Source organism: Ptychodera flava, chromosome 9 (assembly GCF_041260155.1).
Source record: "Ptychodera flava strain L36383 chromosome 9, AS_Pfla_20210202, whole genome shotgun sequence".
NCBI lineage: Eukaryota > Metazoa > Hemichordata > Enteropneusta > Ptychoderidae > Ptychodera > Ptychodera flava.
Genome location: NC_091936.1, coordinates 6,312,371 through 6,336,088, shown reverse-complemented (window position 1 = coordinate 6,336,088; position 23,718 = coordinate 6,312,371). Strand labels below are relative to the sequence as shown.

The following is a 23,718-nucleotide window of genomic DNA, read 5'->3' as shown; positions in this document are numbered from 1 at the left end:
TCCACATCATTTCCAAGAACTCTGTTATCTGGAGAGATTAAAATTGAAAAATTTATTACCAGTAAGCAAATCAATCCAGTCATCATTATCAGAAGATAAAATGTATGCAAATTAAGAAAGAAACACAAATATAATCTCTTTTTGGTATTTATATACACACCAAATATGAGCTAAAAACCGACTCAAAGCAGGTCTGTTCATTATAAGCACATATGTAAAATTATGACTACGGTAAGTATTGAAATGGAGACATAACAAAATACATAAATGAGTACACTATAGGTGTAACCGTAAAGACTCAAATTGTGTGCTGAACACACATGAGGCTGAGATTTGGGATTTGGCTCAGCGGTTTTATCTATGGCTTCTGCGCTAGGTGACTGGTGCTATACGTTGTGAGTTCAAATCCGACTGAAACCACAATATATTACAAAAGTGTATGGACACAAATTCCATGTCTTGTATTCAGTTTAGATTGTCAGCTTGAATTTACAGCTAGACATCAGTTAAGACTGATGACACAGTCCTTGACGTAAAAGAACTTTGTCATTCAAAGTCACTGAAATGTACGTTGTACCAATGATGTGAAATGACCTAAGTTACAATGAAAACAATGTCAAGGCATGTAGAGTACAAACTCAACACATGGAAACTAGACAATATGGCTGCCTCCAAGTGCTAAATTTGCTTTCCTGTGCGTACATGATACAGCCTTGGGGCTTAGTGGGCCAGGGTCGGGTGTTGAGTATATTTCTATTCTTTCAAGTATCATCATAAATTCCTGACAAACTGTGTTTAAAACCCTTTCCCCAAAATACCACGGACAGGTAAAAAAAATCAGGGGGGGGGGTCACTTCTATTACTTGCCAATATGAATATGCGCCGCCCAATGGGGTGGGTATTTCAGCAACTTGGTCCAAAATAGGGGGGGGGGGGGTCAATTCCACTGTAAACCATGGTCTAAAATGGGGTTGAAGTTTGAGTGCCACACAAGAACAAATTTCAACAGTCTGTTCCCATCTCGCTAGCAGGGTTCTGAGCTGCACTCAATAAGCATGGATATCTTTTCTGTGGCAGGGGAACCATTACAGAGACCCCTGGCTTAAAGTAAACATGGACTTTGTTTTAAAACATTGTCACTGATTTGTCAGAACTCTACATATGGCAGATTTTTGCCCAATAGAAAATACCAAACAAAGTGGCTCTACTGCTCCTAGTATTATTCAGGTCGACCATGGCCATATGAAGTACTATTGCTTTACAGACAAACAGCGAGGTTTGTTGTCAATTGTAATTTTAAAAAAAACACCACTCAGACTACTGCAGATAACTGATAATTTGCAGAAGCTGGACCAAAATTTGGTGAGAGTGAAAGGCATTTTCTTTCACAAAATTTGTTGGTATTTCCTCATGATTTTTTGAAATCATGGCTTGGCCAGCAACAAAATAGCTCTAAACGCAGTATAAGCTTACAGTGGTAGGCTTTGCCGGGGCAAATACTTGCTTTTTCCGTTTTAAAAATGTTGACGCTATGACTGTTGACCTGGGTCAAAGGTCATAAAGGTCTACAATGGGGTCCTAAAACAACGAGATTTTAGGTCTAAAATGGGCCCTGGGTTTTATACCTGCGGCCGCACACCCCTACCACTTCTCTGAACAAGTACTTCCCCCTCCCCCGAGAGAGGTACAGCAGTTCTAGCTCTGCATTATATAACGCCGGAAACACAGCATCGTAGCAGGGCCATCATTCATTGTGCGATGTTTCTGTGTAACTGTAAGTTCACAGTGTAATTTGATTTTGGACGAAGACAATCAGCACTCGCACACAGGCGTTCTGTTTACTGGATAGTTTGTATAAGTGTAGTTTATGCTACGTTCCGATGTTCTGTTCCGTAAAAGTCTACGGAACAGAACGTCGGAACAATGGTCGGAACGTAGCATAAAACAAACTACCCAGTAAATATAGCTCTGCATGGCCATGGCAGGGCTGTGTGTTAGCGGCGCGGCGTTATACGACCTCGACCTCCCAACACATGTGGTGGGAGGCCGTATAACGCCGGTAACACACAGCCCTGCCATGCAGAGCTACCCAGTAAACAGAACGCCTGTATGCGAGTATGAAATATAACGTCGAGCAACAAGATTGAAATTAATGACTGTTTGAGCTGGTACTCACTCAGTAAACTGCTAGGCCGTATGGACATCCGCATATCCGTACAAGTGATCGGTGGGTCGCGGTCGCTGGTCTCGACCGTGCCGTGTGCAGCGCAATCTCCCATGATGCTAATATGAGACACCCTAACCAGGTGAAAAAATTGGACGCGCAGTTTGGACTGGTAAAATGCATCGGAATTTAGAAAAAGTAATAAAAGTGAGCGCATATATCAAAAAGGACCAAAATAACAGATTAGTATTGGCAATGTTACAAAGTTTAACAACTTTATGCAAATATAGGAATGGAAAAATCCCTGGACTGCGTAAAATTTCAGTTCAATTACAACTACGGGGACCACTTTGAAGTCAGGGACCACTTAGAGGTCTTCACAGGAAATGTCACGTTTCATACAATTTTGTTGTAATCGAGAGGTGATGGAAGCTATAAGATACTCTTCAACCCTTGAGTTCGAAGCAAAAAGAATGTGCAGTGTTGAGCAGATTTACTCCTTTGTGATGAGCAGTTTTTTATCCCCCCCCCCCCCCGACAATAGATGCCGCATAATTGTCATGTTAAAGTAAGTCGATGTACACTCATGCAACGTGTTGTTGGAGACTTTACTCCCTATGTTACACGTTCAACCAACATACTTCGGACAATCTCAGATTGTCGCAGAAGTTCAAAAGCAAATTCATTCGTTGAAGAGGGGAGATAATTTTAAGCTCAATTCTATTTATAGTAACTCTGCTGCCGTCGTATATTGATGACAGCGACAATTATTTTAAAGAGAAAACACGCTACTTAAAGACCAGAGCCAATTCTACTCTATGCATTGCAATGGCGCCATTAATTCTCCTATGTCAGAACCAGAGTATGTTGCATGCGTGTCTCTGATTAAATTTAATTAGTAGTTGATACTCTGTGACCGCTGGAATAGGATCAAACAAGATGAACATTATAGCACAACGTCTTTTAGAAATTATACCACGATCAATCGGTTAAGATCATTCTGTGAATTTTCGTTTCTCTGTTGGGGCATAGCCAAAGCGCCTCAAATGATTTTCAGGATTAAATATGTTGGTCAAGAGAAAATACGTGTCCCTTCTCCGATCTTACGGTTTTTTTAACCCACCGACCCCAAAGTTGTTTCACATTTTCAGAAATAGCATGTGCATTTGAAAATTTCCTGTTTTCAATATGTCATAGCGAGGAATAATATTCCAAACAAACTTTCTAAAGGCACGGTCTAAGAGATTTACAAGCACTCCCCTTAAAATTTAGCGCGTCTCTTTTGATTTTCGCCTTTGCTAAGCTCGACGTAATGGCCGCCTTATCGTTCAGTTAAACGAGTCATTACAACATGTGTCCTAAATGAACAAGTCAAGTAGAATGAGATGAAAGTGATATATGGCGACAATACGTGATGGTTAGTTCAGAAAAACTCTGCTATGATATCGAGGTACATTGTCTTCAACTTTGACCAAATAATGGATTAATGTTGATCTAAGATATCACTTATCACATCCACTGTCGTTACTTTGACTATCAGTGTCGCTCTTTTCGGCCAACAGAACTATTTCATTGCTTCTGTTCATCCAGGACTCCTGTACTTCCTTCCGTAGGATCAGCGTGATGTAATTTTCGGTCACCTAAGAACAAAGAGACAATGAGGGCGATAAAGAAAATTATGATGATGATGATGATGATGATGATGATGATGATGATGATGATGAAAAGTGATGATGACGAGGAGGAGAAACAGAGTTGTTTTTATCGCTGTCACCAGTTTTCAAGTCTACTTTATAAAGATGGGTTAGGGGGAGCTGGAGGAATTCAGGGGGATTCGAAAATTTTTGGGGTAGTAGAGGGGGGGACCTGAAAATTTTGCTCTACCTGTAGGGGGGGACTTGAAAATTTTTTTGGTTCCCTTTTTTGTTTTACATTTTCCAATTCCAAGTTTTTGCAGGTAATTCAATGAAAAATAAATACCATTTTTATGCCATCCAATTGTTGTAATGTCAGTAATAATTTAATAAATCTAGAACCATTTTGCCACATTTCATTACTTTTTATCTCGATAAAATCTAATCATGTGTGATTTTTTGTAAAAAAAACGAACTTGAGCCTGTTACTAACAGGGCAGAAGCTGAAACTGTTGATCATTTTTGCAATATTTCTTATGCAATTTATCAAATACAGTTTCTTGCTGTTTCTCTACAGCATGCCCAAACACATAATATTTAGTTTGTCGACAAAGCTTGTATAAATATGTATTAGGTGATAATTTAATTAGAGTCCAGACTGACAGTCAGTTGTCAGTGATACAAATGCATGGTACACATACACGGGCTGTGATAGCAAGCTGAAAACTGAACACTTCAACATGCTGTAGGGAGTAGACAAGAACACACTGTTAATAAACTGAAACAAAATATTGCCAAAATTACCAAAGTTAATACAGCTATTCCCTACGGACAGTGTCACTATCAGGTACCGCCCTGATACTGCAGTGTCACTGTCACTGCATACCTGAGCAGTGTCAGAGATAGCTCTGACCCTGATGTACTTGGTAGTTAAAGAAAGAGTTTGAGTCAAATGACGCTCATGACAGTTAAATGAAACATACCTGCACACAAGATCAGACCAGAGAGTAACACACGGAAGACAAGGAAACTTGAAAAATTGTCGGGAATTTTTGAATTCTTGGCATATGAGAATAATCAAATATTAAAGAAAAAAGATGGGGTCAACATACTTGATATTCTAAATTTTCACATTCTTGTCATAAAATAATACAAAAATAAAACTTTGAATAGTAAAGACTAAATGAAAAAATATGTGACTAAAGGTGCCATTATTACACCCAAAATTTCAGAGATTAAAACATTTATGTAATGGAATATTTTAACCTTCCAGTATTGTCAATTTTGAGTAGCATCTAATTCATATATGTGTTCTACTTTTGAAACAAATTTTTGGTAGGTCACTGAGCTCAGTTTTTTTTTACAATGTGGCAATTAGCCAGAATTCACAATTTGCCTACTCTCTCATGATCGTCATTTTGTTTGCTCTTCGGCAGAGTTGGATTAACTCAAGTTGGCTTAGACCGATAAATCCAAAAAGTTCACCGATGAGTTTAAAAATGAATCAATTTAAGAACTTGCCATAGGAATATTACTTTACAAACAGCTAATAACAGGTAGTGTTGTACACCTGCGAGCGGAACGGCGCAATACGTGTTTATTTTGTGTGCGCGTACATCCTTTACAAATATGCATGCTTGTGATAGTTTGGGGGGACTTGAAAAATTTTCATCATATAGAGGGGCATTTGAAATTTTTTAGGGTATTGAGGGGGATCTGAAAAAAATAGATTTCAATCGCGATTCCTCCAGCGCCCCCCCCCCTCAATCGTTATTTTTGAACGCAGCCTAAAGAACTGTTCTAAGAGGTAAATATTTTGTCGCCACTTTGTCGAATAAGGTTCTCAAAGTGAATAGACAGTACATGTAAGGAAACGACGTTACATGAGGAAAATTTTTACATAAGATTGAAAGTATTACATTCTTCAATTTATTTATACTACATGTAACTACATATATTATTGCGCCTTGATTGGACATGATACATGGTGGCATCTAGGTAACATTTCGGACAGGTCTCATGCGATTTGAGAGTAATCTACCAGTGTGTCTGTGACCATATGTCTGCTAGTCTTATTCACACATCTGAAGCCCGACCATCAAATAAATGGTACTCTTCAAAAGCAAATGAATCCCTCAAACACTTAAACATCGTTTCGGTATGATTACTTGGCCACGTCAGTGCGTTTGAGTGGAAACTGGATAGAAGGGCAGACAGGTGAAATTTGCAACATTGAAGTAGAGATCATTGGACACGTTAACTGATTTAAAAGTTAAGTTGAAACATTCGGCTGTATATAAGACTAGGATTGTCACAGAAATATAACATTTAGCAACATTTCAGAAAATCTGGACAGATACAAACTTAAATTCTCAATAGACAATTCCAAAGGAGGAAAACAACGTTGTACCTGGTGTCTGCAATATCTTCTACGAAGCAGACTTCTCGATGGGTTTGAATCTCCAATGATATTCTTGTGTAACTCCTTCCCGTTGATTGGTAGTTTGTAATTTCCTAACTCCCCTGTCACATTCAGGTTTAGCGATCTGGTGATCGATATGTTAAGCAAAAATACAGCCCATTATGAAATTGTCGACATCTGGTTTGAACGACAAGCGCGTAATCAACAAAACTATTCAACTTCCTGCAATTCACTGTTTGATCACAGACATATGTTACCACACGTTCATCATATTGTTATATTTACAACTTATGAAGATACTTTATTTTATACATATGTGTGGATAGTTTGGCATTTTCATAAAAAAATAGTCTGCATGGTCCATGCTCTTTATCAAATATACCGAGAATAAATGTACATATTACGCATCTATGCAAGCATGTATGTATGTATGTATGAATGTATGTATGTATGTATGTATGTGTGTGTGTGTGTTGGAGTTCAAGATGGAAATTACTTTAGTCTCAGCTTTTTATTACCTGGTTTGTTAGACTCTTATAATCTTAAACTTGGGTCAAGTGAATGTCAAGTAGAAAATGTATGAACAAATCTGAAATCTGTATATCAGTGTACCTGTCTTGAAATGACACAGTAAGTTTAATTCTTCCCCGTTTGACGTTCAACCAGGTGATCCCTGTCAGTCTGACCTTGATGTTGACATATGATCTGTTTTCCCAAACTTCTGCAAGCAAGATAGTAGTTGTTGTTACATGTAAGTATAACATTACATGTTGATTGTTCCACGAAGCAGGACGAAACAGGTGAATTATATGTAGACTGAAACATAAAGTTGCGTTCTCTGCCATCTCTGACTCCCTCCATGACTAATCAAGGCGTGGCGTAGGTTACCATGGTCAAATTAGAGACATGATAAATGAGATTAAGCCTTTTCTTAGCAGTCATCTAGTCGGAGATCGCAAGCATCCGCATGCAACGGAATCGTTCATGTGCAAAGTATTCAATTGCAACTGAATTTCTTTTTGATAGCGCCCCCAGCGTTTGGTATTGGTAACCGTTCAAATACAGCAGTCGAAAATTCCTTATTTCGCTCTTTATGGTTTAAATTCATAATTTAACCAAAACGCTCTGCTAAAATCATCCACAATTTGCCCTTAAACCAAAATTCTACGACCAAAAACACCTGAACATTAATCGTATTTAGGCCAGTGGCTCCGGTCCTTACAGCAGACAAAATTACATGCATTCAACAGACGAACGATAGTTTTTCGTACCTACCGTATTGTGTCAATAATTTTACAGCCGTTTCAGACATGGCGACGTCAAAGCGTCATTTTCCTTTCACCGTAATTGAAACACTTGACCCTGACTCTGAACCATAAATCAAACGTAGGATGTCACTGAAATCAGGAAAGACATGTGATAATGGATTTTATTTTGGGCACAGAAGATCGAATATGGTATACACATATAATGGGCCATCACAGACGATGTAATTGTAATGCGTCTGCCTATATTGTGTGCCCAAGAGTATTGTAATGGATATGGCTGTTCATGTGAGGTAATTTTTATCGTCTAGGCCTGCATATAATAGCTGTGATGTAAACCAATGCCTGAGAAACGTATTCATCCAATATGCCATCGTTTCCGAGTAAAAGTCCCGTTTTGAATTCGGTAAAATTAATGATATGCGGATTCTGTGGTTGAAGAGGTCAAGGGTTAAAGGTGAAAGGGTATGACAATATGCTGTAATGTAGCACATATTATTATAAAAGAAAGCAAACAAATGGTAAGACGACAGTCAACACTCCGTTTCAACATCGGGCAGCTATGGCTTCCCTTGCCGGATAGATAAGTAACATTATGGGCAAATAAGAAAACAGAGAATGCGAAATGATATTAAGTACAGTTCACACCTTACCCTGTCTATTCAGTACAACGATCAATTTTGCAGCCTGATCGCATCATCTGTCGTCAGCACCGTTTCGTCAGTCGGATTGGAAGCCTTCCGTATAAAATATTCAGCTTCACATGCCACGCAGCTGGTCCATCTGACTCGGTTGTTACATCTTTGTAATTAGACGAACGACTGACTGTAAGCGGAATGCAAACGAATTATCAATGCAAATGCACACATTTCATAAAATTATGTTAATGTAGGGGGTAATACACTGCATAGCGGTGATTACTGGACTGATCAGATCTGGTCAGATGCCGACTTCTTGAAATACAATATATACGCAAACATCAAAAAAGAACCCAACTAATTTATTGCCATTTGCGATTATCACGCAAGACACTGAGTATTGCACAAGATGGACCTCGTGGCTGCATATTATTACATTTGACATCTTTGGAGAAATTCACAAGCTACCGGTGATGGCGTACTGGGTATACAGAGATCATAAATGAAGTTTACCCGTATTTATATCCATATGTACACCTTTGCCCAAACCTCGCAAGTCCGAACTGGTAAAGATCAAGCGATAGATCACTGGATATATGTACTGCTCAAAATCATTCGTTCAATTCTGGAGACAGCGGCGAAACTGGTGACACCATGTTTTTTAGTTACGCGTTATCGGGACAGTAGCACTATGACAGTCAGACTCGCAGAAGACACAAATGTTATCATACCTTATAGTCCTAAATTTTCAGCTTTGGGACAAGTTCATTGGATGTTTTTTGTATAGCTTGGGTTTTTTTTGTTTGTTTGTTTTTTCCGGCTTCATTTTTTACCAAAAATTATTGACAGAAGGAAGGACAAGGGCTACAAAGCAAAAGAAAACGCAAAACAAAGGGAGAATAACAAACAAAACATAAAGAGGGTTTCAAGGAAGCATGACAAGTTGAAATCTCTCTCAAAAGTTTTTTCAAAGGATAAATAGCATCCCAGGTCCTTTAGCATAAAGTATCAAAATGAAAATATTACAAGATAATGAAGGGCTATCTTGGACCACGAATACAGTTATAAGTGGTGGTACCAGGTGTCCGGAATGGGTAAGCGTACCCTGCTAGCATGCTACACCCGTCAAGCATAGCCCTGAAATGTCAAAATCAATGGCAACTCAGTGAAGCTACCGTATACGGTCAAAGTTTGGAATACTGTCAGGCATCATTTGCGTATCAGTTGTGACATATTTGGAAACCATGTCCCAATATCTACCATAGAATTTCTTAAAAGATCTTGCAAGTCTACTTTCCGAGAAGCCCCGTCTCACTAACGTAAAAGCCAATGAGGCATGTCGTTCACGAAAATCATCATATGACTCGCAAGCTCTACAGTATCTAAGGAGCTGTGAATTATGTACACCATACGCTGGAGCAGATGGAATGTTGCTCGACAAGTAGAGAAAGTTGATAATTTAAATATAAAAATCATACCTCTTGTCATATAGCTTTGTGTACAGAGCATGATGTCTTATTTGGATAAACAGATCAAGGTATGAAACTGAATTCGCACTTTCTGTTGCTTCTTTGATCTCTAACTCATCTGGATAAATATAATTCAGATAATTTGATATGTTTGGATTTTTCAAACTTGAAAGGTCATCAATATATCTGTGTGTGTTATTATTGTAAAACGTTTGGCAATTCACTTACAGCCAGATTTGTTGAGAGATTGGATGAACTCAGCTTCATATGAATATAGAAACAAATCTGCAGGAAGTGGTGCACAGTTTGTCCCAATTGGAATGCTCACAGTTTGCCTAAATACCATGCCTGCAAGACTTTCATTAACCAAGCGAATACTCGCCATGACAATCGAAATGACAAATTATGGCTTCCATGGAAAAAGGGCGCATCAAGACTGCTGGCTGGTTTGCAAGGGATGGGGCTAACTGTGATAGGGAAAAGATACGGAATAAAGTATACCGCTGAAAAGTTTCCTCTCAATAATGGCACCCTGTATAAAGAATTCCAACATATGCAACTCATGATTTGAGGTTGTGCATATCTGAGTAGTTATTGGAAATTGCACATAATTTATTGAGTGGGACAGACTGAAAAATACTAAGTATGGCATTTCTCCTTTTTTTAACCGAGATTCGGCGATACTCGAGATTTCCTTTTTTTCCATTTGTCATGACACCATGGTAAATTAATTTTTACCAAAAGATGAATCGCCGAAGCTTCTTACCTCGTGTTATGTTTATCCTCAAACCCTTAAAGTGTTATAGTCTCTCGTATATGACACGATTGGAACTAATTTGGGATAATTGGAATGGTGAAGTAATGTCGATTTAACCTGCAAATGTAATCTCATCTACTTTTCTTTTTAATTTATACACTTGCTTTTATGAGTAATTTGCAATATTGCAACATTAAGCTATAGGGTACCTAACACTTTGGAGAAATTTGAAAAATATGGAGATCTAATTCCCAGATTAGTTCCGATCGTGTTATATGCTTTCTTTAACAGGGAAGACAGAAAGATCATGAAATTGTTCTAGAGGACCAAAACGGGTTCCATTTTCGTTAGAAATGATGATATTGCAATGTGATATCAAAGTCAACCAAAACCCCAATATTTGAATGTGAGGTAACAAAACTTAGGGTCGAGTCATATTGATCTATACGTTCACATGTAAGATGAGATGACGCATCCAAACATACGGTACATTTTTCGTCAGCTCTATCTTGAAGTTCACGAATTTTTTATTCTTAAAGTAACGCCGCTGCTTTACTTCATGTTCGTCAGGATATTTTCACATCCAGGTAGTTATCAGGAAAATTCAGAAGTCTTTTTCAGATATATCCATGCTTTGCCAACGGGAGAAAGTAGGCAAATCTGCCCATGTGCCGTAAATTTTCACCTACCTTAGTATAGGTACACAATGCCAAACTGAGACAGTCAACGATTTGTGTATGAAGGACCAGTGCTTGATATGTATAGATTGTCATAAACGGAATTGAGAAAATCATTGATTTGTGTGACATTCATGCACTGTCACTTGATGAAAAATTGGCAATCCTGCCGAGGTGCCCCCAACGTTCACCTCCTTATATATAGGTACACGTTGCCATAACGGAACTGAAAAAGAGATGATCAGTGTAAACAACCAAGAGGTCTGACTCGCGCAGAATTTTATCATGAAATTTATTTCAACCAGAACTAGTTGAAATATTTAGAAGCACTTTTGTAAATTTAGAACATGTTTGAAATAGTATATCGTCGAAACTTGGGAAGAAAAGATAATAAGGATTGCATTGCCGTAACATTGGTAGCATTAACGCAACTAAAATAGAAATTACATTTTACTCTCTTTGTTGAACACCACGTTATTGTTTGTAAACTGTTGTCTGGCGATTAGGCTGTGTTCAAAAATACCTCTGGAAAGGGGAAATTTTGAATTGGAGGCTTGATAAAACTTGGGTTACATTTGCGGAGACTTGAAAATACTGTGAGGTTTAAAGGGGGACTTGAAAACATAATGCTGCTGATTATAATGGACCAAATGTTTTTAAAAAGTTACGCCAATAAGAAATGGTACCAGCTTAGACATGAAATCAATTAAGATGGATGTTAAGTTGACGGACTGACCAGTACCTAATGACTCTGATAATACATATGGGATCCCCTTTCTATACATTTACACTGGACAATTGGCTTCAAATACATTGATTGGATATGAGATATTAGCTGAATATGAGTTTTCTTTGACCTTGAGTCGCTATAAGCAAATCTTTGATATGACATGAATAGAGAAACTTAGACATGGTTTATGAAATAAACTACTTTTTGTTAGACTAACAACGGCAAGTCAAAAGCAAACAAGACGTTATACTCTTGTATCTAAATATAGCTAATGACCATATGTTTTTCTGTATGACGTTAAAATATGTTCGCTTTTGGTGAGGTACCGACCAAATTGACTCACTATGAATTAACTTTGTCTGTTTTTTCAGGGTTGTTTCACCTACTGTAACTTACATGTAAACTTAACTTGCAATTTGTTGGAAACCCCGAACGGAAAATATTCTAATACCCATATACATTGGACGAAGTTGTAAACACGTGACTGTTGCCCCATCAAGTTGACGCCTTATATGCAGAACCGGTCAGCTGCGAGTATAAGACCAATAAATTGCGTTTGTGCAAAGAAAAATATCATTAAATACGAAAACCAAACAATATGCATGTGCTGCTGATAATTTTGAGTTTCATTTCTGAATTTGATTATCGCAAAATTCCACACGACCTCGTGAGTATGACAGTACGAAGATATAAAATGAAAGATACCGTTTAAAACACTGCAGAGAATTTAAACATGTGCTGCTGCTGATTTTCATTTCGTATTTGGATTTTATCATACATTTTCGGATAATCTGTCGAGTGTGATAGGGCCAAGACGCAAACTGAAACACATTACTTAAACCAGCGTTTTCTCATGCACGCTGAAAAGAATTTAAACATATGCTGCTGATGATTTTCGGTTACACATATGAGTTTTTATAGTGAACTTCCATACCATCTATTGAGTTTTAATACATGCCGCAATATTGGGATGCCGGATGTGAAGCAGACGATTTGAGACACACAAGACTAACTTGTCAAGTGAACGTATCAGTATTGGACGAGTTTCAATTTAGAGGAATATCATGTAGGCCTATCTTGTCGAAGGATTCAGTAATCTTGAAGGTCACAATTGTGAATGGACGGACCAAATCAAAGACCAGGTCAAAGATCATCGAGGGTGAGATTGGAGGTGAAACGACCCAAGCCGCTTGGCAGCGTTAAAAACCTAGAAAAACGTCTGCAAGGATTTATTCAGTCTCAAAATTAGAAATTAAAAAAACTATGACAACTCAAACAACATTTATTTATCATATTCTATGACCGAATGCGCTTCAAAAAAGCAAGGAAAACTTGTCTATGATTTCGTTTACAATAGATCCATAAAATGAGTAATTATTATTCATAAATTACTTGGCTATTTTTCACAATTATCCGTTACTTATCATGCAGATTATTGACTTTAACGAGATAAATGGTGACGCAATGACTTTGAATTGTCCAAGACAAAGACTGACGTTTCACTCTCAATGATCAACCCCTTCTCCGGAAATAGAAGAAAAATCGAATGCTTTCGGAGTTCCTCGTTCACAAACAACATCAAAATACTCTTAACTATAGCTTCTGATTCGGAGCTGCAATGACAGCTATCTATTAGCCTGACGATATCGTTCACATATCGGATAACAACATATGCTTCTAGCTTGCTGTCCTGAGGTCGAAATTGAAATCACTTCTTTGTAAGAAATTGCAAATTTACATTGTGTAGATGTTGACTACGGGATCGTGAGAGACATAGAAATTGTTGTTTTTATAAGGATAATATGCATGAACAGTTTTATCGATCTCATTGAAGTTTGACATGGCACCGTTCAAAATTAATTTCCAATATAGATATTCTGTTGTGTACGACCTTCAGCTACGACGACTACAACAACAGACTAGAAGTGTATATCTTATTTTGATAGAATGTCTTCGAATAAAGGTTATATTTTGATACCATTAATCCTCTATTCATCCTTTTCTGCCCGGTAAAACGCTCTAAAGAAATGTGGGATCTTGTCGTTTGATCAGGTAGACAATGAGTCATTCGCCCTGGGTAATACACTGAGTTATAAACTACCCCATCCCACTCACGAAGTAAAAATGCCGGTACAGGTATGCTAAACCTGGAAACGATATGCTGATCTGTCAATTATTTTGTAAAAGAAATGAAGAGGATTGTCATTAATTCAAGCGAATCTCACTGAATACTCGATGAACTTAAAATGCTTGCTTCGATGAATGTAGGTACATCAATACCACTGACTGGGCTCTGCGAGGGAGGTGGGGGAAGTGGCTGAGTATGACAGAGCCAAGATAAAACATGTCATCGAAGAGACTTTTGAATAGAATTTCAATAAATGCTGCTGATAATTTTCAGTTTAATGTGATAGGTTATCGCAAAATCCTGGTGATCTATTGAGTACGACAGGAGGTAGATACATAATAAATTATGCCGTTGAAAACAATGCATGCACACGGAAGAGAATTTCAACACATGATGCGGATAAATTTCAGTTTCACATCCGAGTTTTTATCGTAAAGTATTGAATATGCCGGGGCCAAGATATTAAATAAACTATGCCACTGTAAACAGTGTTCTGGCACGAACATTTAAGAGACTTTCAACACATGCTGTCCATGATTTCTGTGATATATCCACCATCGCAAAATTCAACATAGTCAATTGCGTGCGACTCTTAGTGTGCAATATTGGGATACCAGATGTTAGGCCGAAGAGACACGGAAGACCAAGTGGTCGCGTCATTATTCAACGAGCTTCGCTGTGTTGTTCCATGATCTGGTAGGTGAAAAGTTTGAATGGCTTGAGTGAATCGAGCACTGGGATACAAATCATCGAAGCTGAGGGTGGTGGTTTTATTTTAGTCGCTGCTCAGACGTGAACGCCTGAACCTGCCAACCAAAGAGAAATGTTGAACTCATAAGGATTCATTCACAGAACGCACAAATGCCATGATTACAAAAACGACGAGGTGTCAACGCTGAGTTATCTTTTACCCTAGAGTGAATGCGTTTCAACAATTGCCCATTGTCTCTCAGGTTTTTTGTACGTGTGAATAGATTCATAAAACAAATAAATTATATATTCATAAATTATATATTCATAAATTACAAGACAAATTTTGAAAATGTAACTTTCCGTGAAGTTTATTGATTTCAACCACATTTCCGTCGAGGAGTTCAATTCTAATTTACAAGACGGAGACCGGCATTTTAAAACGCTTGTCCAGAAATAAAAGGAAAATCAAATTTCCAAAGTTCCTCGTTCTGACATCTGAAAATGTTCTCTGAAGTAGTTGCTGGCTTGGAGCTGCTGTGACAATCATCATGCGGTTTAAGAACCTCGTTCACACAGTAGCACATAGACAATTCATGTTTCTTTTCTGTTGTGGTAGTCGTCAGAGCCTCAACATAAAAGATATCTTTCTAAATTTACGATGACTAAGAAAAGGTCATCTTCAATGACAGAATGAAACAGCACCAGTATCTTCGTGTATTTTGGATCCACGGATGGATGATGAATCGATGTATGATGGATGGGTCAGTGAATCTTTCATTTGATGAGAATGTCAAAAGATTATTGGGGGACAGATTTCGTGGTCTCAATCATAGTAAAAGTAAAAAAAAATATATGAAAGTATTTTACAATAGTGTTTTCCTTCAGGCAACACGCTTCTTATGAATATTGATAAACTCTATGCAGTCAATTTCATGATGAAATTGTATTCCAATTTTCTAGTTTCTGTATGGTGTCGCAGGATCTCTTCGCAGATCATCAAAAATACGAATAGAAAATGTGTTTTTGTCAAAGTCGTTTTACACTTGTTTCTACCAGAGTAAGAATATGAAATTGAAATATGCTATCATACTTTTGTAATACTTCTGTAAGTTGTTTCAAAAGTTTATGTTCCGCTTGCAAATTTTGCTTGTTACAATTAGCTATCTGCAACGCTTGATAAGAGCAGGGGGTGATTAAAAGAGTCGAGTACATAACTTCCTGGTTGTTATCTTGGTTGTCAGCGGGATTTTGTTTGTCAGCTATCAACAAATCCACAGATGAGTATTGGCGGCCATAGGCCGTTTTCCAGATGATTTGGCTAGCATCGCCCTTCCTTTCACTAAGAAACTTTGAAGAAAGAACAGTTTTTTTCAGTTTAAAGGCATTCTTTCAAATGTTACGCTCTTCACGTAACTAATAACACACTACTGATCTATTTCCCGTTACATCCGACTGCGGGCGCTGTAGCACGGAAATGGGCTAAATGTTGGGTACATGTATTCCAATACCTGTGTACAGTGAATAAAATTCGTAAACGCAACTGTGACCGTTGACGCGTAGTATGCAGAACTGGTCAGGTGCAACTATAAGGTCAATAAATTGCAATTATGCAAAGACAAATTTGAACAAATACGAAGACCAAGCAACTCACAAGAACAGCAGCACTCTGTACACTAAGTTTAATCTCAAGTAAGTTTGTCCATCAGAAGTTGATAGAAGAATCGTGATTACATTTATGTTTTCAATAGCGAGCAATGTTGAAAACAGGCGTGAAATTAATATCCATGCCGCTTGGTCTACTTTTGACCGCTAAGACATTGCATTCCACGGAAGGTTAGACAGAAAAAGAAGACTTAGTCGTGCAACAGATTGTACCACAACAAGATTACGGATGAATCAAATTTGTCAACTTTATTTGAAGAAAAAAAATTACAGCATAAATGATAGTTTGTACAATAATGCACAATCTGGAAAAAGTACATTAACTTAACAAACCCATTTTCTTGCTAAACAAGTCATCGTTGATGACACAGTCCCCACTTGTTAATGGGTGCTTTGATTACAGGTCCTCAGAGAGGATAGAGTCCTCTTCATTAGGTCTGTGATAAAAATACTTTTGAATAAATTCGCTTGATACATGTCTGAGTTGTAGTTCAGGACATGAAAAAATCGTAATAAAATGGCCACATGGTGGCCATAATGGATCGAATCACAAAACAAATCAATGTGCATATGTATGACATACGGTAGGTCAATGTCCTTGTACCAACTTTGATTAAAATTGGTTGAAATATGACTGAGTTATGGCTTTGTACATGAAAAAATCATAACAAAATGGCCGCACAGCAGCCATATTGGATCGTATCACAAAACAAATTCACCTGCATATGTATGACATTGGTCAATCTCCTTGTACCAACTTTGAATAAATTTGCTTGATACATGTCTGAGTTATGGTTTTGGACATGAAAAAACGTAATAAAATGGCCACACGGCGGCCATATTGGATTGTATCACAAAACAAGTCAATGTGCATGTGTATGACATAGGTTGATGTCCTTGTACCAACTTTGAATAAAATTGGTTGAGATATGCCTGAGTTATGGCTCTGTACATGAAAAAATCGTAACAAAATGGCCGCACGGCGGCCATATTGGATAGTATCACAAAAAAAATTGATGTGCATAGCTATGACATTGGTCAATGTCCTTGAACCAACTTTGAATAAAATCTGTAGAAACATGCCTGAGTTATGGCTCTGTACATGAAAAAATCGTAATAAAATGGCCGCCTGGCGACCATATTGGATCGTATCACAACACAAATTGATGTGCATATGTATGACATAGGTCAATGTCCTTGTACCAAGTTTGAATATAATCGGTTGAGATATGCCTGAGTTATGGCTCTGTACATGAAAAAATCGTAACAAAATGGCCGCACGGCGGCCATATTGGATCGTATCACAAAAAGAATTGACGTGCATATCTATGACATTGGTCAATGTCCTTGTACCAACTTTGAATAAAATCAGTTGAAACATGCCTGAATTATGGCTCTGTACATGAAAAAATCGTAATAAAATGGCCGCCTGGCAGCCATATTGGATCGTATCACAAAACAAATCGACGTGCATCTGTATGACATATGAAGTAATCCTTGTACCAAGTTTGAATGAAATCGCTTCGGGCATCTCTGAGATATCTGCGTGAACGGACGGACGCACGCACGGACGGACGGACGCACGCACGCACACACGCACGGACACGACCAAACCTATAAGTCCCCCCGGACGGTGTCCGTGGGGACTAACAAGCCATCACCAAGGCATTGTACTGTATTTGATTCGTTACCGATGACTATGCCGAATATTGTATGTTAAAATATAAAAATAGCTGTTATTAGTTTGTAAGTTGAGCAAATTATATCATTTGCACATCACTCTTCTGCGTTATCTCGGCAGAAATGTAATCAAAATCATGTAAAACAGCAAGAATACAGAATAGCACCTTCCAAATCCGTGTTATTTTGAATGTTTATGAATCTCGTTTTATTGTTGCGTGTGTCGTGGATCAATTTAACACGATAATTGGATAATTGGATATTCATATTTTTCAAATTTCCCAACAATTTTAGGAGCCCTATACCCGAATGTTGCAAGATTGCAAATTACTCATAAAAACAAGTGTGTAACTTATGAAGAAAGGCAGATGAACTTACATTTGCAGATTCAACCGACATTACTTCACCATCCAATTATCCCAAATTAGTTCCAATCGTGTTAATTTTGAATTCTTAAATGAATTCATTTCTTTGATCATGATGAACCAACAAAGATTATCAACCCGATCATAAGTCCTCATCGTTCATCTCTAGCTCCTGTTTAACTTCTCTCTTTGCCATGAAAACTCCTCTGTTTACAAATGTTGCATAACCTTTCTGGTTTGGTTTCTTTGGGAAGACATCAAATCCATCGTATCCCTTAAAAATGTCCTGCGCCTCTCCCTTCCTGTCTTCTAGCTTATCGCCTTTCTTGAGGATGACGCAGACTTCACCCTCGATGCGGTATTGAACTTCATACCTAGCGATGTAGTCTTCTTCCGTGATGTTTAGTTTCACGTTTACACGTTTGCCTTTAGGTACGACTACATCTGACTCAATGGTATTCAAGCGAGTTTTCTCGTCGGCGTTCACCGTGTTCGTCTCTTCAGAAGTTGTTTTGGAGAATTCAATACCGACATCGATGCCGACGTTAGGGGGTTTGAAGGAAACGCCAGCCTCTGAACTGAACGTGTGTCCACTTGTCATCGACCAACTGTAGCTGCTCTTTGCGCTTCTTTCCACTTTAAAATGATGTTTTTGAGACTCGGCTGTTGTGTTGTTTGTGAAAGAAGTTGTGTGAACAGTGCGTGTACACGTCTCTGGTGGCGGGGCCTCGGCGCTATCATCACCGGCATCTGGTATAATTATGAATTCATCTGGATTGGTCTCGCTCGGCACCATTTTCCTGATTGGTTTGTATTTAATATCACCGACTTGAATAAATTCAAGGGTATTTTTAATAATCTCTACCACATATTTGTCTTGGCCGTCTTTTCCTTTCAGTGCCCACTTCTTGATTATCTCGTTTATGTTCTGAATTACCTTCACCACAGGTCTGTTGTCTGCCATCGTGCACAAATTATGTGAACTTCCTTTTCTGAAGAGGAAAGGGGAGAGAAAACGATAAGAACAACATCTACCTCTTCGAATTGAAAACAATATGACCAATGAAAAACCATATATAATATTTCAACCGTGTAGACAAACAATAGCATTAGCATCGAGGAAGAAAAACACTCAGGCAAATGCATCAGTGCAAGATGGAACATTTATGATCAAAGTGGAATGCGCATCGGGGACAGATATTTGGATCCTGGAACGTTTTCATTATTTTCCTATCTACCGCTTCTGATGGCTCATTTTAAAGCTCTCTGAGGAAGAAAAAAATTACCCGTATTAGTTTTTCGAAAATCAAAAATTTAATGTTTCTCATAGAGTTAACACTGGAATGGCGGGCATTTTGAATTTCAAAGGTATGAAACTTTGTATGGTGACCTCTGATGTTTATCCTTGATTTGTGAGGGGATGGTTGAAGATCCATTAGCTGTAACTTTGGTCATTTTTTTTTATTTTGTTTGTTTCTGTGTATCATCTGCAGTTTCTGGTGTGAATCCCTGAACCATGGAGAAATTCCTAATATTTAGCTCATAAATATACCTTATATGCGTATAATCTGCATTGTTATTGTTTACAATAACAATGGTCATTTCACGTATTCAGGCTGTGTTGGCAAGCAGGACAACGGGCAGTGGTCATGTTGATCGGATTATAGTAAAATTCTGTAGTTGATACATTAAAATATAGTGAAAAATTAGTCAACAGTTACAGCTAATGTCCCTTTGAGGAAAGTTTGAGTGAAAGTTGAAGTCTTTCACTTTGGAGGCGCGTACAACATAAAATGTTCAAAATAAATACGAAGAAACAGTAAATCTATACAGGCCTTGATAATAAGCTTTTGCTCAGTGAAAACATCGATTACATCATGGGGACAGATAACAGTCGCATATATACACTTTTACATGAGCTACGATCATTAAATATTGATCCAATACTATAATAGCTACGTTTATAACGCCTTAGCTCTAAGCATTTTAACTTTAGGTTGTGTGCTTGTAATTTCGGACCACGACAAAAACAGATGATATCTTGCAACAATAAAGTTAGAGTTACATGGGAAATTCAGTTGTCTTTGAGAAAATTGATGATTGGCGTCTTTCAGAGAAATTAAGACATATCTTGGCAAACTCTACCCTTACCCTTTATGGGGAATTTGACAGTACCGTCTGAGACCACCACCAACAGACACGTAGCGGTACAGATTGTCATTTTTATCATGTACAATCTCAATTTTTAAAGTCCAAATTTAATAAAGTCCAAATTTTACTTTCTAGTTCTGCTGTTTTTTGAGTATTTTGTATTATTTCAATCATTCAGTGAATATAATAGACCCATCATGGTTAAATTATCCTGTCTATTTGTCATTGTTTTGCGAACATTTCAAGTTGAATTTCCCTGTGGGATCAATGAAAGATCTTAACAATTTCTTGGATTATCACATTAAACTCTTGACTGTAACACCTTTTCAAAATGAGGGTACTAATTTACTAACTAATATTTCACGAGGGAAGTATCTAGAGAATCGTTGCCTGGTACGTTCACTGCCGACTACATATATCGCCCATCAGTTTATACGGCACCGTACATCATTAGTAACAGAGTTTCACTTTACTACAATGACAGGCGTCTACATGTTCATTTCATAGTATATATGTTAATTACTCTGTAAACAATGGCATTCAATCTGGAATTTCACATCTACTTCTTCAGGCTATAACTGGATTTATGAACTCTTTTGCTTTATTTTAAAAAAACAAACATATTGCAACATGACGATAGCTATCAAGTTATAGCACAGTCAGATGCCCTTTAAAATTTTCAGGCTATTTTCTTTACAAAACCTGTTTCCTACCATTTTGACAAAACTTTCACATTAATTGTGATGTAAATTTCGTGGAATGGCGTTCTATTGTTTTTCTAAAATGTAAACTTCGAAAATATCGCGTCGATATATTCAATGGGTACCCCAGTACGAAGACGTTTAAACTTAGCTTCTAATTCGAATATAAATCAAGGAAATGAAATTTGATTTTTTAGATTCTACAGTATAAATGCTCTATATATTTTATGAATGTTGACTAACAACGTCAAACTGAACGTCAAATTGAACCATTCATGTTACATAACGTCACACGATTAAATTTATATTGCACTGCAAGTGATATTGTCAAAACAATATACTACCGTCAAAATTATATTTTTTGCTCTGTAATTTTTCCCTGTGTTACAGGCCATGGACTAGATTCGCCCTGACATGTTTGAAATTGAACCATTCATGTTACATAACGTCACACGATTAAATTTATATTGCACTGCAAGTGATATTGTCAAAACAATATACTACCGTCAAAATGATATTTTTTGCTCTGTAATTTTTCCTGTGTTACAGGCCATGGAGTAGATTCGCCCTGACATGTTTGAAATTGAACCATTCATGTTACATAACGTCACACGATTAAATTTATATTGCACTGCAAGTGATATTGTCAAAACAATATACTACCGTCAAAATTATATTTTTTGCTCTGTAATTTTTCCCTGTGTTACGGCCATGGACTAGACTCGCCCTGACATACAATTTCCATTGTCCTCACTAAAAACGCTTCAACATAATGCACTGTAATCGGTGTAATAACGATCTTTTACTTCTTTTGTTTGATTTTACCTACCAACGATTGCTCTCACAGTATTTGGTGAAATAAAAAGTAGATTATTTGAAATGTATTGATTGAAGAGACTTTTGCAAAATACTTTTACTGCAATTCTGGTACTTGTACTAGAGATTATAATTCTATGTACTCCGATCTGCCCATAATTTTCGTTTGAGATAATCTATTTATACCGTTCAATTCATACATCCATTCATTCATAAAAAAATACAAAGGGCTAGATACTGATAGCGTTTCATTCTGTGATTAAAATTGACAAATTCTAGGCCATTCTTAATTTGGTAAGATACACTTTCATCTGGAGGTCACCTGCATTAGAATATCTGTCTTTGAAAACAAAAGTTGCGCAGTTCCACGTCCGATCTTAATCACCATATTTAAGTGAAAGTTTACCTTTCGATCGTAGTGTTATTGCGTTGTTTCATGCCATTGATTTTTTTAAATATGCGCACAGCATGCTCAGACAGAAAATAAAATACATGTATTGTTATGCTAATAGCATGGTGCAAGGGTTGAAGAATGAGATTGAAGCCCACACAGTTCATTGCTGTAGCTGATGTTAGGATTCAAAAACGACGACTATGGTGAATCTGGACGAGACATCGACTTAAGGAACAGAACTAAGTAAAATGACCCAGGTTTGGGTGGAATTAAAATAGAATTCGTTGCTCTCCAATGTGAGATATTGTCGGTATGATGTCAGAGTAACATGTTGTGTTTACTAAGCAATATTTCTTTATTTACTCAACGCGACTTTGAATTGAAACTATTAAGACAATAAAATAAGCCTGGACATGTTTCGGCAACTATGATAATACACATTTGCAAGGTGTGTTAGCTTGTGTCAGCAAACACGGAGGGATTTCAGTCCCCTTGCTCATTTTATTTCATGGCATCGCCATTTTTGATTTTAATTCGACCGTGACTTTGTCGAAATTGTCTTTCCTTTGTAACAGATCACCATTTAACATAGTACAGACATTTGCTACAAGTCTTACAGACATTCAGACAGGAGTGTAATGTGCATGGAAAACTATACATAACAATTATGACATTGCCGATTGATTTTAAGTCGAATTCTGATCGAAAACATAACGCTTACCTCAACAGAGTAGGCAAACGAATTCTTGAGCAGTTTCTCCAAAATGCGATTGCCTGTGATCTTCCTGTACTTCCACCGTCGAGAGAGCGAAGTGTAGGACTCCTTTTCGAGGATTCAACTGTAAAACCAGGTCCTTGCCCCTATTTATATCCTAAATTTTCATATTGCGACGAGTGTTCCTTTTCTGCTGTCATATTGTCATATCGGCAAATGGATTCTGATTGGCAGGAGGGATGTCACATGACATTTTACATAATGAGGCCGCATGCCACTATATCGGGTTAGTACAAAGGAAGATTTGATCGTTTCCGAGTCATAAATTAGAATGTAATGAGATTCAATGTAAATAAGGGGTCATCTATTCATGACCCATGATGGTTAAATCACGAGGCGTGTGGGAGAACTTTTGTTAAATTCTTTTGTTGAGATATGTCTTTGTCTGTCGTAGCATTATGATTATAGCGGAGAGAACAAGAACGAAACCCTACATCGGGTCTTTTGATACATAAGTTAAAGACAGAGGAAACAAAATACTTTTGAAAGAAAAGAACACAGAGGGACTCTGAATATGATTAGAAGTCAGTACTTGGGTGTAGAGACTTTAACGTAAGTCGGAATCAAATGAAGAATAACAGTGGTATTTTCATCAAG

The 23,718-nt window shown here is 37.5% G+C and overlaps 2 protein-coding genes across 2 annotated transcripts; both read right to left on the bottom strand.

The window, feature by feature from the left end:
- Positions 1 to 2,348: 2,348 nt before the first annotated feature.
- On the bottom strand, positions 2,349 to 8,308 carry LOC139139862 (uncharacterized). The gene is made up of 5 exons (XM_070708806.1): positions 8,139 to 8,308; positions 7,496 to 7,617; positions 6,833 to 6,941; positions 6,209 to 6,344; positions 2,349 to 3,804 (listed from the first exon to the last, which is right to left on the bottom strand). Exons 2-5 carry the CDS (start codon positions 7,530 to 7,532, stop codon positions 3,667 to 3,669), a joined length of 420 nt encoding a protein of 139 aa, XP_070564907.1. The 5' UTR covers positions 7,533 to 7,617; positions 8,139 to 8,308; the 3' UTR covers positions 2,349 to 3,666.
- Positions 8,309 to 16,462: 8,154 nt separating this feature from the next.
- LOC139139861 (uncharacterized) lies at positions 16,463 to 23,290 on the bottom strand. The gene is made up of 2 exons (XM_070708805.1): positions 23,068 to 23,290; positions 16,463 to 19,276 (listed from the first exon to the last, which is right to left on the bottom strand). Exon 2 carries the CDS (start codon positions 19,246 to 19,248, stop codon positions 18,427 to 18,429), a length of 822 nt encoding a protein of 273 aa, XP_070564906.1. The 5' UTR covers positions 19,249 to 19,276; positions 23,068 to 23,290; the 3' UTR covers positions 16,463 to 18,426.
- Between the last annotated feature and the right edge of the window lie 428 nt (positions 23,291 to 23,718).

Bases quoted from the DNA above. Each gene is read 5' to 3' on its own strand.
- LOC139139861 (XM_070708805.1), bottom strand. From the start codon at position 19,248: ATGGCAGACAACAGACCTGTGGTGAAGGTAATTCAGAACATAAACGAG.
- LOC139139862 (XM_070708806.1), bottom strand. From the start codon at position 7,532: ATGTCTGAAACGGCTGTAAAATTATTGACACAATACG. The intron at 6,942-7,495 runs GTAGGTACGAAA...TCTTGCTTGCAG, and splicing joins AAAATTATTGACACAATACG to AAGTTTGGGAAAACAGATCA. The intron at 6,345-6,832 runs GTACACTGATAT...ATCGATCACCAG, and splicing joins ACTGTGTCATTTCAAGACAG to ATCGCTAAACCTGAATGTGA.